Here is a 16,605-nt window from a genome sequence, read left to right on the forward strand (position 1 = left end):
TAATCTCTTTATAGGCAAATATTTTACAAAAACCACATTTTTTGTTATTAATTTAATTTAAGGCTTTAAGCCACATTTTTCAAATTCTTCTGTGCAATTATAAGTAACATTAACCATAAATCTGAATATTTTTAGACAGTATTATCACCTGAATTTTGTATATATTTTAAATTATAAGTAAATTGTAAGTAAAACTGGAGATGTACCCTTTGATTTTAATTAAGAAAGTAATATTTATAAAAGAAAAAACTGCATTGATAATTTGAAATTTCATCATGCATTTTGAGTACAGCAACAGAATGAAACCAGTTCAGGTTTGAGAAGAATCTGAATTGGAGAAGTTTAATATTAAATTAGCCAAATATTACATGAAGACTAACTGTTTCACTTTACAGGGTGAAATTAAACAATAATAACAACTATAATTAAACAAATCTGTAACAATTTTTGAGCATGTTGATATTTCTAATAAGACATTCCTTCATTTCTCTCTCTCTCTCTTAACTATCACATTTCCTCTATTGTGGCCAACAGAAATTTGGTATCATTAGTATGCACACATAATGCTTCACCCAATTATAAAATAATAATAATATTCATACACTCATACTTAATACTATCAATACATTAATAAAAAAATTCTAAAGTAACACCTCTAACGCATCCATTGTTATTTCAATGATAATACTTTTAAATCATTAAACGATTTACAAATCAGCCTTTCTAATGTAAGTGTTGACTAGTAAAATTGAACCAAAAATCAAAAATATACAAAATTGTTTTAAGTGTGGATAATAAAATTAAGTAAAACATGGTATATATTCACAACACAGCCACACAATTTAAGTGATGATTAGTTTATGTACAATAAGCAGATTTTGTTCATAAATAGAATTTTTTTTATTATAATAACAATATTATGAATGACAACAGAATTGTTGAAAACAAAGTAACAAACATATAAGTGCAATTATTCATTCTACAAAGTACTACTTAACTTAATTTTATTAAGAGAATTAATAGAATTATTTTTTCTCTTTAAAAAAAACAATCATGTTTTTTAGTTTTGGCCAACTAAGGAGCAATTTTAAATTTTTTTATAGTATCCCTCACAGTTTTTTCTGCCAGTACATTTTAAGTCTCTCACTGGGCTTTTTTCTGAAATCTTCTGTCACTACTCTTTTTTGTTTTACAGTTTCTTCTTCACAGAAGACCTTCTTTTTAATCTTTTCTTGATAAATTCCTGATTTTATAACTCCAGAATTTCTATTTCCTGTTTTATTCTCTTCTATTCCTTTCTCTCTTAATTAAAAGATTGTTCTTACTTTTTTCTGAATTAAAAAAAATCTGTAATCCTACTGCTGAATATAGTTACAATTTGCAATTCTGTGAAGACAGCTAAAGTTCAATGTAATATAATTTTTTTATTATAATTTTGCTTCTTTGCTTTGGATATGTTTGTTTATTTTCACAAATTCTTTTTTGATTACCAGCAGCGCCCATAATATACACCACTCAGTTCTTCAACCTTTGATGTACACGACTGGTAAAATGAGAAAAAAGAAGCAGGGGAGAAATTACAAAAATGACTTGCAAAAGAGAGTCTTAAATTAATTACTATCCTGTAACAGTAATTTTTAAATATAATCCTCTTTACATATGTAGCCAAAATTTATGCCTAGTATTGAACAATGAATGGGGATCCAAATTCTCCTCCAATTATAGTTCATCTGGAGACTTGACACTGCAGATATACTATATTTCTTAGGATTATGCGCTATAATTATGAAAATATGTGCTTCTTCAGAGTTGTTATACTGATAAAAGATTTTTCATTCAACTAAATCTTCAGATGGAGTCAGACTGTGTTAAAATGATGAGTTGTGGATTTAGGACAATTATTTTCTATACTTTTTCTACTAAGATACCCTGTTTTAAGAATTAAGTACATCATGATTGACCCTTCACATCTTAGTTCTGTCATTGACACTGTATTACTAAATCACTGTATCTATTAATAAATGTATTATTTTTTAATATATTATTCATGAATAAGCTTAATTCTGTTTATGACTAATGTCCTTTTAATTTGATCACTTATTCTTATTACATTTTCATCATCTGGTTTATTGCTATAGTCTTCTTGTTCAAACATCAAAAGTATAGTATTTGCTAGAATTTAAACAAATATAGCATCAGTATACAGACTCAACAATGATCTTGGTAATTTTAAAATTGATACATTTAATTAGATATTGAAATTTTTAGACTGATTGATAAGTAAACTTTTCACTCAATAAGAATAATAGAAGCTAAACTGACTGTTTCAGAGGCTAAAAAATTATTTTCTAAATAAGTGAATTATGCTTCCAGAAGCCTTGTCAGACCTATAAAGTAGCCTCTTCTTCAATGGTGCTGTAGTTGTACTGGTTATAATGATGACCATCCAATTAATTATGAAACACCTTTAATACAATTATGTTTATTAATTTAATGTATTTAAATTAATAATGTATTAATGTACTTATTTATCTGTTTGCTTAATTGTTAATTTTAAATGTTGATTTTTTAATTTATACTGTGCTTTTAAATTTCTCTTTTTTCACTGGTACAGACTGTGAATCTGATGTAAATTGGTGACATTACATAAGCAACTTTGTTTAATTTTATTTAAGCAACAGATGTTGCATATCTATACAAAATTTGGTAAAAGGTATAATGTGGTTAAAATCTTTATATAAGTGTGTATGAGGGAATTTGTAAAGGTTGATTTTATTATTATGTATGTTGCTTATGTAGGTTCATAATATCAATGAGTAAATCAAAGTTAAAAATTTGTTAAAGAGTATATATAAAAAAATCATAAACTCTTACTATAATTTAATAATAAAATCCCAAACAGTAAAAGGTATTTACATATAAAATTACAGGCATTGAAAAATAGATTATAATGAAAACTTGGAAGTCTTATTTAGTATTTATAAAAGCAATTATATAAATGAAATGGGCAGTAAATGGTTTTAGTACTAGGTGAAAATCAAGGATACACATACTTTCTAGAGTACAAAACTACTGAATGTAATTTCAGAATATAAAAAAAGATTCATTAAGAAAAAAAAGATCAAATCAAATCTCACAAATCTCCTTAAAAAGGACTCTTCTCTGTGTAAATTACACATCAACAAACAGGACTATTCACCATAAACAATGCACTTGTATAAAAACCACATGGATCTCAGAAGTCAAATTGGATTTTCCTTGCAATAACAAGCTATCAAAATTCTTTTCTTATTATCATGTGATTTGCTACTTCTGATCTATTACTAATTTATTTTGTTTTGAATATTTTGTATAAAAACATTAATATTAAATAAACTCAAGCTTTTTTTATTATTAAGTATATACATATGTAAAATAAATTGTGATTAAGGAGTACACCTAACAATCAACATTAAAAAAATTAAAAAAAATTGTAGTAGAATTGTAACACTTTAATAAAAGTAATTAATCACATGAATTATGGTTATAATATTCTGCTTAACCATACAAGTTAGTCGCTAGACATAAAAAAAAAAATATGTTAAAAACTATTTATTAAGTATATTAGTTAAAATAGATTTTTTAAATTATTTCTCTACTTAAAAGTTTTCAAAATTGACTACACCTCATTTTAAAGTGTAAAGAATTTCAAATGTAAAATACCTTCAAATATTTGAAACTGAAACATCATAGATATCAATATTTTAAAGCTGAATCCATAGTTCAATTTAGCAGGATAAAATTGTTCTCTAAATGCTGTTAAGTGTTATAATGAATTAAATGTATAGTTTTTGTGTAATATTACTCTAGATAAAATTAAAAAAATAATTTTCATACATTATAAATTACTCTCAGTTTTATTAAACTGTTTCTTTACACTCTTTTTTTTAACAAATAAATAAAAAGGATGAAAGTTTTTTAATATAGAAATTTAAAAAACTTTGATCAACTTTTTATTGATAAAAACTGATTTGACCAAAAGATAAATAAATCATTCTAAATTGTAACTTTTCAACAATTTAATAAAATAAACAACTAGGTATTTTAAGTAAATTAAAAATAATATTTCAATAGATACAAACCAATTGCAGATGACAATAAATTTAGCAAATACCTATAAATATTAAAACAAAGTAAAAACTTAAATTATAAGTAAAAACACGAAAGTGTATAAGCTACTTCTACGTTGTCATGGCAACGAACAGCTGCTTTTTCAATTCTAATCATAGTTCTACTTCACATTCAGCAGCGACGCGCGTCCACAGCGTTGCAGTATTAACGAGCGCCGCCAGAGCGCTTGAGTTTTTATGTAGATTTGTTGGTTAACCCTAAAGACACCATGGAAATTTCATTATTTTTATTCGTATTTACATCATTTTGTAGTAAAATTTTAAGTTCTTTGGGAGAAGAAAGTTGCTATTCATTTGCAGGAGGAAACGTTTATCCCCATGGAGCAGGAAAAGATGTTGATCATAAATTACAGTGGACGAAAGCAGTTAGTAAGTTATTTTTATTAATTTATCTTTACAAAACTGTGTTTTTTTTATTTTAATGTGTCTGACTGTTATTCTATAAACAGTATTTTAATGTTTATGTAATAAAATTTCTTTGATTCGTATCTTTTGTCTCGAAAGATATCACATATTAAACCAGTAAACATAGAACTCTAAATTTATGCTGCCAAATTTAGATTGCACTGTGTTCAAATAAAGTACATGCAGCTGGATTTATTTCTGTAAAGATTATATTGTGCACAATATGTGCCAGAATTGTACCATTATGTGAGTAATGGAATAGATTTATAAAAATAATTATCATATGATAAAGAAATTGACTTCTAAACAGTTCATTAATAAGGATACCTCCATACTGATGCACGTAGCAGTTTATAGTATTGTTGATGAGGATGTGAACAGCTTTAAGTTTTTTCTTGTTAAATTCTATATTACGTATATTTACCGGCATTATTTTTAATTATAAAGTACTTAAAGACAAAGACTAAGAAGATAAAAACCTAGCTAGCATTCACTGTTAAAATTATATGTAAATGCATTGTAAGTGAAGTTGAATATAATGGACAATAGCCACTGACAGTTTCAAACAACATGCAAGATAATTGTATCTCTCATTGGTGCTGTGTGGAAATTAGTTTATTAAATGTGTTTAACCAGTAGCATATTTCTATTACTTGATACCTCTTAATTATGAGCGTACCAATTTTCTGACACTCTTCTGTTGCTGTAGAATAATCAGTTTCTGTAAGATTTGTTTTATCATCTTAGCTAGGACTTTCTTACTTTTTTTTTGTTGTTAAAATGGTATATAATATATCAGTAAATAACCATACTGAAACTATAAGACGAAATGATGTTTATTTATTTATTTATTAACAGCATACTCTGGTATAAAAACTATAAACAAACTAAATCATTTTACTGTACTTTATTGTGATAAAATAATTGTTTATATTTATAAATAATCAAAAACTTAAAATCAGTGGCATGCATCTGTTGAATGGCCACAAAGTCCTTTTCCATGACATAATATAGAGTTTGATAATACTGTATGTAATCAGGTGATTCTAAATGTTGATCAGATGCTTTCATTTATTTAACAAAGTGCCAGGTTTGGTTGAAGTTGTTATTTTCACGTATTCTTTGAGAATTTTGAATTGTGCAGCGTTAAATTAAAGTGGCAGAAACAAGCAAGTATTTAATTGAAGAAAGACTTATTGCTAAGTTCTGGGAGCATGACTATAAATGCAAATGAAAATATAAGAGACAGATTCATTCAGTGTTTTGGTAAGGAAGTTTCATCAGTAATCAGCCTCTGAAAGTGGGGAAAAAACCATTTCCACTAATGTCAGCTTTTGATTTAAAACAACCTGAATATCCTTTTAGTCGATTTAAAAGCTCTGATGTTGTTGAGGAATCATCTTTATGATCTCTTAAGTTAACCTGGCAAATATTCCCTATTATACCCTTCAGTAATGAAAAAGAATTGTGGAATTAAACTGTAAGTTTGCTTTTGTTAATGAGCTTTCTGATCAGGAGATGGCTTTAAGGGAAACTTGAAGAAATCTTCTAAGGAATTTTCCACTATTCACTCACCAATATTCTAGTTCTTATTTTGTTCAGGTTTCTTCTCTGATGAGTGCATCATTTATCTGAGTAATAAACTTTGGAGTGTGTATTTTTAGTGAAAAGAATATTCTCACTTTTATGAGGAAATCATAGATCATTCACCACATTAGTGATGAATTGAATTTGATAAAACCTTACTTTTTAAAAAAAAGTGTTAATATTTTGTACCTTAACAATCTTGAAAATTATTTTATTTCTCATCTTTGACTGTTTGATGTGGAAGTAATTGCCATTTTACAGCAAGATGGTGTTCCAGCTCATTATGCTTAGTCAGTAAGGGACTTTTTAAATGAACATTTTAAAGGTCAGTGGATCAGCAGGCACTCCAAAATTTATAGGCCATCTAGAAATTTAGACAAACTGTGACAATTCCCTTTCGGGCATAATCAAAGAAAAAACCTCTCATTTGTGACTTAAGGAATGTTGATGGATTGTAAACTGCCCTTACGAGACTGGTTTTACAATTTTTATCTTTCAACATGGAAGAGAATGTCTAAATGCACTTGGCAACTGATAAAACTATGTGCGGACAATAAAGGAACATATGTAAGTGTAATTTATAGTTGGTTTTATACGTAAAGGTATTAAATATACTACTAACAAACAATTCATATTCATTTCTGTATACAGAAAGACCATACATTATAAAATTAATACTAGACATAACATTAACTATGTCATTTTTAATTATTTGATAAAACAAAACTGGATTGTTGATTGTACTTAGTGTTTATTTTTCTTTCTTTCTTTATATTTCTAATATAGCATGTTATTGCAATACTGATTTTTGTTTGATTTGGCATTATTACCATAAATAGGGTTTCTACTTTTTTTACTTACTAATAATTTTTACTTGTTAATTCCTTCAGCCTTTATTTACTAATAATAGTCATTATAGGATCATACTTATGTCCATTATTAGTGTTATACAAGTATGTAAAAACTTGTTCAAGTATATAAAAACTAATCACTTTCACCAAGTGCCTCTTTTACATCAGTTTAATACTAACATTTTTTTATAGTGTTTACTACATTGGCATCAGTGACATAAAAAAGTAGGTTAAGATTTTTTTGTCATGTGTAATGAAGCATATTGAATAATAAGAAAGCCTGTTCTGTACATGAAGACTATATTTACTACTAATAATTTGATGCTAATCAGTTGTTGGCTGTATAATACTGAAGAAAAACTTTTGAAGAAATAATTCAAATTATCTATGTAGGACATAGTACTTAATGAGAGTAAAACAAGCTGAAGTCAGAAAGTAGGGGTTAGAGGCAGGCATTGAAAGGATCTGGAATGGAATGCAAAGTTGGCAGGAGTCTATTACTCCCTACTTTATCGCAGAACCTGGACAGAGTCCCTTGCTGCTGGATCTTTCTAATCGGGCTTGTTTTTAAAAGGGTTATTTTTTTTAATCTCGGATCTAATTTTTCAAGTTTTGTCTATTATTATTTTAGTGAATTTAAGACGGATTTAATTGCATTCCAATCCGTTGTTAAACCAGCGTTATCGAACCCATTTCATGGGCCGACCGCGGAAGGCTAGGCTTATAAAGCCTGTCCTCCCGACGTAATTCCCCTTCAGACCGTCCACTGAAGTCCTTTCGGTGCTAACTCTTTAATAGGCTAGCAGGAATACGCCACAACGGGGCACTAGCTATAAGGAGGGAGCAATGTGTCCCCTTTTCCGGAGGAGTCGCAATTGCTGGGTTATTTTATCTTACTGTAAGTGTAACTTACAGATGATGATACCTATTCGCGATCGCGGTTTTGGGGCGGCGATTTTCTGGAAAGAAGTAAACAGTAATTATTCTTTCCACGTAATTTATTAACCTTCAGACACGCGTGTGTCTGAGAAGGGGTTGGGGGGGCCGCGTGGCTGCAGTGAAGAAACCATTTGTTTTTGTGGTGGCTGTTGGCATCTGCAACAAAAGAAGCAGAACACCTACACGAGAAAAAAAAAAAAAAAAAAAAAAAAAAAAAAAAAAAAAAAAAAAAAAAAAAAAAAAATTTAATTTTTACTTTCCTTTCGACTGGCAGGATGAGACGGCACGACGCGTCGTTCCACATCCACGTTTCTCCCGTTTCTGAAACTAGAGTAACAGAACAAAACACACGCGAGAAAAAGAAAAAAAAAAAAAAAAAAAAAAAAAAAAAAAAAAAAAAAATTTAATTTTTACTTTCCTTTCGACTGGCAGGATGAGACGGCACGACGCGTCGTTCCACATCCACGTTTCTCCCGTTTCTGAAACTAGAGAAACAGAACAAAACACACGCGAGAAAAAGAAAAAAAAAAAAAAAAAAAAAAACCGCGTTTTTTCCCCTTTTTTTTCCTTTTTAGACCGCGTTTTTGTTTTGTGCGCGACTTACCGTATTTGAAGTCTTCAAACTATATAACTCGCGAAAAAAAAAAAAAAAAAAAAAACTATTCACTCGCGACCCCGGAAACGCGTCTGACGCACTATTCCGTTTATGGCTCATGCGATATGGAGGCCCCTAAGCCTGGTTTGTCGATTTTCGGCTACCGCACCGCACCATCACGGTGGTTCGTCCAGTACGGCGTGAGGCCGCTTCCTTACAACTGTCGGAGTTGGGTCCTCTCTGCAGATGTCCCGAAGATGACTGTGTTCGGACACAGCCGCTCTCCCGAACAGTCTGCGCGCCTGCGCCACCCCCACCTCGGACACGGATTGAAATCTCGCATCAGATCGGAGAGTGGCGTTCCTGACGAACCACGGAGCTCCAAAGATCGTCCGCAACGCGATGTTTTGGACGGCCTCGATCTTCTTTTGAAGCGAGGAGCTCAACATTGCCCCCCATGCCGGGTAAGCATATGTTAGAATCGGCAGTACGTACAGCCGAAAAATGAGAAGCTTAGTTGCCAGTGGGTATGGGCTGGCACTGTTCAGCACTGGGTATAGTGAGGCTCTGGCGGCCTTAGCCCTCCGGGTCGCATAATTTACATGTTCGCCGAAGGTAAGCCGCCTGTCCAACACCACCCCCAGGTACTTAACTGTTTTCTCAAAAGGGATTTTCTCCCCTGAGATTTCCAGCTCTCTGGTCGGTTTTCGTGTCTTGCATGTGAACATCACGGCCACCGATTTTTCACCGTTGACCCTGATTCTCCACATGTCGAGCCACGGTTCCACTAAGTCCAGCTGCCTTTGGAGCCTCCGGACCGCGTAATCCACATTTGCGGATTCGTAGAAATATGCCGTGTCGTCTGCGTAAAGGGCCGTTTTGACCCCTTCCGACAGCGGCATATCGTTCACGTACAAAGTGTACAAGAACGGGGAAAGTACTGCTCCTTGGGGAACCCCAGCGGCTATTTCTCTGGTGGAGGAAATCGTTTCCCCTACGCGCACGACAAAATGTCGGTCTAGCAGATATGACCGCATCAGTCTGACATAGCGGTAGGGGATCGCCGATCGCGCTAGCTTATAAAGCAGCCCGCTATGCCAAACTTTGTCAAAGGCCTTGGCCACATCCAGAAAAACGGCTGCAGTCACCCGTTTCCTGTTCAGGCCTCCGACAAGGTCGTCTATTATTTTTACCAGTTGGAGGGTGGTTGAGTGACCCTCCCTGAACCCAAATTGCTCGGGCCGCACTTCTCCCTCCATGTATCGCCTCAGTTTTTCAAGAAAAATCCTCTCGAACAACTTAGACAATACCGGTAACAGGGAGATTGGCCTATAATTCCGTGGGAAAAGTAAACTTTTCCCCGGTTTGGGTAAACATACGACTTTGGCCGTTTTCCAACAATTCGGGAAATATCCAACGTACAAAATGGACGTGAATATCACCGAAATTGCTGTAATCACGGAGGCCGGTATGTTCCGGAATGCACGGGCGCTGATCCCGTCGACACCCGGGGCCTTGTCGGGGCTTGTGGCCTTAATGGCTGCGGAAACTTCCGCTTCAGTGACTTGGTCAATCTCTTGAGGGGCATCCTCCACCTGTGAGAAATAATCTACAAGAAAGGATTCCACCTCGGTTGTGTGCTCGTCGTTCGGGGAGGGAGGGGGGTTTGGAGTGAACTGCTCCTCCAAGGTATCGGCGAATACCTCGGCCCTCTCCGCCTCCGAGTATGCAAGAAAACCTCGCTGCCCCACAACCGGATGGCGAGGCTTCTTCCCTTCTCGCAGTCTCCTGTTCAACCTGAACACCGAGGAGATGTCGTCAGAGACCGAGGCGAGGTATTCGTTCCACGAATCCTCTCGATGGCTTGTCAGCAGTTGTTTTACCCTGTCCGTTTGATTATAAAAGGCCCGCTTATCAGCGGGGGACAGGGTGATTCGATATCTCCTCCTCAGTCGTCGTTTCTCCGTTATGGCTTCGGAGATATGAGGAGGGAGGTCGTTTCGAACAACTGCTCGAGTTTTGGCCGATGAGCTGCCTGCCAGGGCCTCAGTCATTGACGACGTGACGCGCCCGACAGTGTCGTCGATTTCCTCCGGGGTGTTCAGGAGCTCAGGATTTACCGGCCTGTACTCCCGCTGGAGGGTCTCGTAGAACCTTTTCCAGTTGACTGACCTTCGGGGTATAGGCGGGGGATCTCGGCCACCCCCTGCCTGACCTAGTTCCAACAGGACAGGGGAATGGTCCGAGCTGAGGTCTTCTATCGTTTCAATCATGAATGGGAGGGTACCCCCCTTCATGACTGCGATATCCAGCACGTCAGGCCTAGATCTGCCTGAGCGATGCACGAACGTGGGCACCTCAGGGCCTACGACGACCAAGCGGCGGGCTCTCGCCCTTTCGTACAGCAATCTGCCATTCGGATTTGTCAGAATGCTGTTCCATGACACGTGTTTGGCATTGAGGTCGCCCATGAGTATCATGGGCCCATCCCAATTTTCCAGCACGGCATCCAGATCTGCGCCGGTTACCGCGTCGTTCGGCTTGCTATAAGCCGAAACCAGCCGATACACCGTGCCCAGATGCTCCACATGCACACACGTTTGCTCCATCACGTTTGTATGAAGAACAACGCGCGTATGCATGTGGCGTCTGTGGACTAAAACCGCAGTTCCACCAGAGGTGCGAGATCCGGGTCGAACTGGCCTATCCGTCCTATATGTAAAATAGTTCCGAAGGGTCAGTTGCTTGGTTGGGTTCAACCACGTCTCAGACAACAGTATCACGTCTATCAGTAGATCCTCGGCCAGACGGCATAGTTGAAAGGATCTAACCGGTGGGCAGACCTATTATACTAGACTTATGGCCGGCGATCGCGGATGGAGGGGGGGAGGCCTGTTTGAGTAGACAACTCCCTGGGCTGTGCTTTGCTTTGTTGTGGATCCAGCCCGGGAGTTAGGGTGGAAAAAAAGTCGGAAAGTAGTGTAGTGTTTGAAATGTAGTTATACTGGCGCAATTTAAAAATTTAGTTTTTAAAGTTTCAAATGAGATTTAATAAAAAAAAATAATGAAGAAAGAAGTTTATACCACATTCTCACAAAGAAAAACAAGTTATTGAGTTTGGCATTCAAGGTAAATAATCTTGAGTAATTGAGGGATTAAGTAGGTATAATTGAGGGAAGACTAGAACCTATAACCTATAGGAGAGCCACAAATTAGAGTACATAAATAAATAATTGGAGATTTAGGATTTGACTATGTTGAAAATACAAGAATAGCACAACATAAGAAATGATGGAGAAGTGACTTGAGAAGTAATGAAGTGATTTGTAAGTTATTATTAAAAAAATCTAATACATTCAGTTCTTACGTATAAAAGGTGAACATCCATTTTGATCTTAATGATACGTAGTAAAAAATTAAGTAATATTATTTAAATTTGTTTGTATCCTGGTATTATATCTAGATCAGGATTTTCTTAGAAATGTTGACCCATTCTCTCACCGAGACAGTGACCAGTTTTGGAATGAAGTTCTACAGCACTTGGTAAATTTAAACAAAACACCATTAGTATAGCTTATTGTTTGTGATCTTGTGAAAAAGAATTCCTTGCCAGACTTATTACAGTAAGTGAGGTTTGATGTGGAGTTTTATTACCTTTTTTATCAAGTTAAATGTATTGTAGCACATCAACTAGCTAAGTTCATTGAAAGCAAATGATATTCAGGCATACAGTCAATAAGTACATAATTAAGTATATGAGCACATAGATACTATATATATAAAAATAAAATGTGTTTATGCATTCAATTAATTTATTTATAAATATTTGTGTTTCAGTTTCAAAGCTTGCACCTTATTGGGAAGGAACAGCAGTTGTTAATGGAGAGTTAAAAGACCTAAAACTTACTGATTTTAAAGGAAAATATCTAGTTTTATTTTTTTATCCATTGGATTTGTAAGTGTAGTGGATGGTATTCAGTGACTGGTTTTTGTTTTTTAATGCGTTTATATTTTTCAATAATTTTTTTATTTTTGAGATTACAGCTTTCTGTAAGTTGATACAATGTGTTACTGTTGTACTATTTTATTTTGTATTCCCATGAATACATAGTGATGAAACTAGTGATGTTAGAGATATGCATTCCATAAAATTTCTATTCTTTTGTATGTGTTGATGTCAGTTTTAATGTAATTGGGATAATGTATCTTGTTATCAGCAGATTTCATACTGCCAGTAGATTTTTGTCTTAGAAATACTTGTTAATATCCATTACATATCTCTAGTAATCTTTAGATTTTTCTGATTGTTGATGCTATATATTACTAAATAATCATTTTATAAATTTGGGACCTCAGTACAAAAAAAGAATGTAGTAAGTTTTTGGACTATAATATATTTACTATTATACATAAATACACAAAATTAGCACAGTGTATTTATGCCTCAATGTAACTTTTAAATAGTTGTTCTATAATGTAACATTAAAAAAATTAAAATTTAGCAAATGTCCCACCTAAAATGATATATTTTTTGTATTAGACTACTACTTACAGTGTATTGCATGCAATTTTTGAAACTAGCTATGAAAAATATTAAATGGTTACTATTTTGGTTCGGTTGGTGTAGCTTAAAGCAAAAACGTACAAGGTACTTTTACTTCCCATCTATATAGCAGCGTTAGCTATACAGAAGGGAAAGTATGATGATAATCAAAATTGGGCATATCTGGTTTTCACCAAATCTTGATGAATTGACCCCTAACAACCCCAGAAAACCGAAAAATCACATCAAAATTTCTGTGACAAAATGTGCGTATTTTAGTTGGCGTGTAAATCGCCTTATATTTCTAGAACTATTTTACCTATTTTCACCAAACTTGGCTATAATATTTCTATAGTATGAGCATTGATGGTATTAAATTTTCAATTCTGAAGGTCAGGGGGTGGGGGATTCAGGGAGAAACAAAATTGCCTCCAGATTTTGCATAATGAAGGTTATATATTTTTTGATAATTTTGTGAACGTTAATTACAATTTTTGGAAAAAAAAAATTTTTACTTTAAAAAAAGTAGAAGGCAGTACTGTGAGTATTTCATTGCAGTTTTTTGTATTAGCATTGGATCACAAATTTGTTCCCCATCAAAGTGGGGTTTTAACCCAGCAACCCCCCTCTTACTCATCCCACATCTCACTTAGCAGCCGGACTACTGCTGTAGTCGCCTGCTATGTTGTGACGTCGCAGGTGAGCAGTAGAATTAAATAAATGAATAATATTTAATTTGCAAAAATTTATTTGAAGTGGCTGCTAGTACCGCCACACCTGAGCGAATGAAATATGGTGTGCGTGCTTTAATTATAATCATTGAATTAAATAAACAAAAAATATTGTATTTAAATAAAATTATAAATATTTTAAATTAAGTTTTGTGTGCCATGTGACAGGAAAGTCCTACAGCTTTTTTTTTTATATTGAAGTCTCAGATTTGTAAAATTATTAGTTAATAATATACGTATATAATATACAAGACCTAGAAAAAACTAAATTAAAAATTAGTAGAGAGAGATATATTTAATAGATATTAGCAGACATTTCTAACAAAAATCTGCTGATAATTAAATACATTATCCCAATTACACTACAACTAACATCAATGCACAGAAAAGAATAGAAATTTTTTGGATTGTGTATCTCTAATATTAGTAGTATTCATGGAAATGTAAAATACAATATAAATTTTATGAATTTCTGAATTTCAATGCCCTTTAAATTATGTCTTACAGTTTCATCTTCTCCATTTCAAAGTTTTGAGTTCATCCAGGTGATTTTAGAGTAATTAACTCAGCGTCAAATAATGGGCAGGCAGGAGTAGGTTTCGTGATGAAAAAGAAGATAGGGAGGAGAGTGGAGTATTTCAAGACGCATAGCGATAGAATCATTGTAATAAGGATAAAATCAAAACCTAAACCGACAACAATTGTTAACGTATATATGCCTACAAGCGCCCATGATGATGATGAGGTAGAGCGTGTATACGAAGAGATTGATGAAGCAATTAAACACGTAAAAGGAGATGAAAATTTAATAATAGTTGGAGATTGGAATGCAAGCATTGGAAAAGGCAAGGAAGGAAATATAGTGGGTGAATACAGGCTGGGCAAAACGAATGAAAGAGGGGACCGACTTATAGAGTTTTGCAAGAAGTATAATTTAGTAATTGCCAACACCCAATTTAAAAATCATAATAGAAGAATATACACTTGGAAAAAGCCAGGCGATACTGCAAGGTATCAGATAGATTATATCATGGTTAAGCAAAGATTTAGAAATCAACTCGTTGACTGCAAAACTTACCCTGGAGCAGACATTGATAGCAACCATAATTTGGTGATAATGAAATGTAGATTTGGGTTTAAAAACCTGAAGAAAAGGTGTCAGATGAATCGGTGGAATTTAGAGAAGCTTGAGGAAGAGGAGGTAAAGAAGATTTTTGAGGAGGACATCGCAAGAGGTCTGAGTAAAAAAGATAAGGTAGAAAATGTAGAAGAAGAATGGGAGAATGTTAATAAGGAAATTATTAAATCAGCAGAAGCAAACTTAGGCGGAATAAAGAGAACTGGTAGAAAACCTTGGGTTTCAGACGATATATTGCAGCTGATGGATGAACGTAGAAAATATAAGAATGCTAGTGATGAAGAAAGTAAAAGGAACTATCAGCAATTAAGAAATGCTATAAACAGGAAGTGCAAACTGGCGAAAGAAGAGTGGATTAAAGAAGTGTTCAGAAGTGGAAAGAGAAATGAACATTGGTAAAATAGACGGAGCATACAGGAAAGTTAAGGAAAATTTTGGGGTACATAAATTAAAATCTAATAATGTGTCAAACAAAGATGGTACACCAATATATAATACGAAAGGTAAAGTCGATAGATGGGTGGAATATATTGAAGAGTTATATGGCGGAAATGAATTAGAAAATGGTGTTATATAGGAAGAAGAGGAAGTTGAGGAGGATGAAATGGGAGAAACAATACTGAGATCTGAATTTAAGAGAGCATTAAAAGATTTAAATGGCAGAAAGGCTCCTGGAATAGACGGAATACCTGTAGAATTACTGTGCAGTGCAGGTGAGGAAGCGATTGATAGATTATACAAACTGGTGTGTAATATTTATGAAAAAGGGGAATTTCAGTCAGACTTCAAAAAAAGTGTTATAGTAATGATACCAAAGAAAGCAGGGACAGAAAAATGTGAATAATACAGAACAATTAGTTTAACTAGTCATGCATCAAAAATCTTAACTAGAATTCTATACAGAAGAATTGAGAGGAGAGTGGAGGAAGTGTTAGGAGAAGACCAATTTGGTTTCAGGAAAAGTATAGGGACATGTGAAAATAGGAGGAGAAAAGATTATGGAGGTAGAAGAATTTTGTTATTTGTGAAGTAAAATTACTAAAGATGGACGAAGCAGGAGCGATATAAAATGCCGAATAGCACAAGCTAAACGAGCCTTCAGTAAGAAATATAATTTGTTTACATCAAAAATTAATCTAAATGTCAGGAAAAGATTTTTGAAAGTGTATGTTTGGAGTGTCACTTTATATGGAAGTGAAACTTGGACAATCGGAGTATCTGAGAAGAAAGATTAGAAGCTTTTGAAATGTGGTGCTATAGGAGAATGTTAAAAATCAGATGGGTGGATAAAGTGACAAATGAAGAGGTATTGTGGCAAACAGATGAAGAAACAAGCATTTGGAAAAATATAGTTAAAAGAAGTGACAGACTTATAGGCCACATACTAAGGCATCCTGGAATAGTTGCTTTAATATTGGAAGGACAGGTAGAAGGGAAAAATTGTGTAGGCAGGCCACGTTTGGAACAAATTGTTAGGGATGTAGGATGTAGAGGGTATACTGAAATGAAACGACTAGCACTAGATAGGGAATCTTGGAGAGCTGCATCAAACCAGTCAAATGACTGAAGACAAAAAAAAAGAGTTCATCCTCTCATGGTGATGTGGTGGTTTTATAGTGAAAAATAGAATGTTTCAAAATAGGAACA

At 33.9% G+C, this 16,605-nt stretch overlaps 1 protein-coding gene across 1 annotated transcript in view; it reads left to right on the forward strand.

Annotated features, from left to right (window-relative positions):
* Positions 1–4,298: 4,298 nt before the first annotated feature.
* The window catches only part of LOC142322077 (peroxiredoxin 2-like), a 35,184-nt gene continuing 22,877 nt past the window's right edge, over positions 4,299–16,605 (forward strand). The window contains exons 1-2 of the mRNA XM_075360728.1: positions 4,299–4,538; positions 12,384–12,501. Of these exons, the coding sequence (XP_075216843.1) occupies positions 4,379–4,538; positions 12,384–12,501 (278 nt within the window). The 5' untranslated portion in view covers positions 4,299–4,378. The remainder of the gene's footprint in view (positions 4,539–12,383; positions 12,502–16,605) is intronic.

The sequence above is a fragment of the Lycorma delicatula genome, chromosome 3, assembly GCF_047948215.1.
Source record: "Lycorma delicatula isolate Av1 chromosome 3, ASM4794821v1, whole genome shotgun sequence".
Lineage (NCBI taxonomy): Eukaryota > Metazoa > Arthropoda > Insecta > Hemiptera > Fulgoridae > Lycorma > Lycorma delicatula.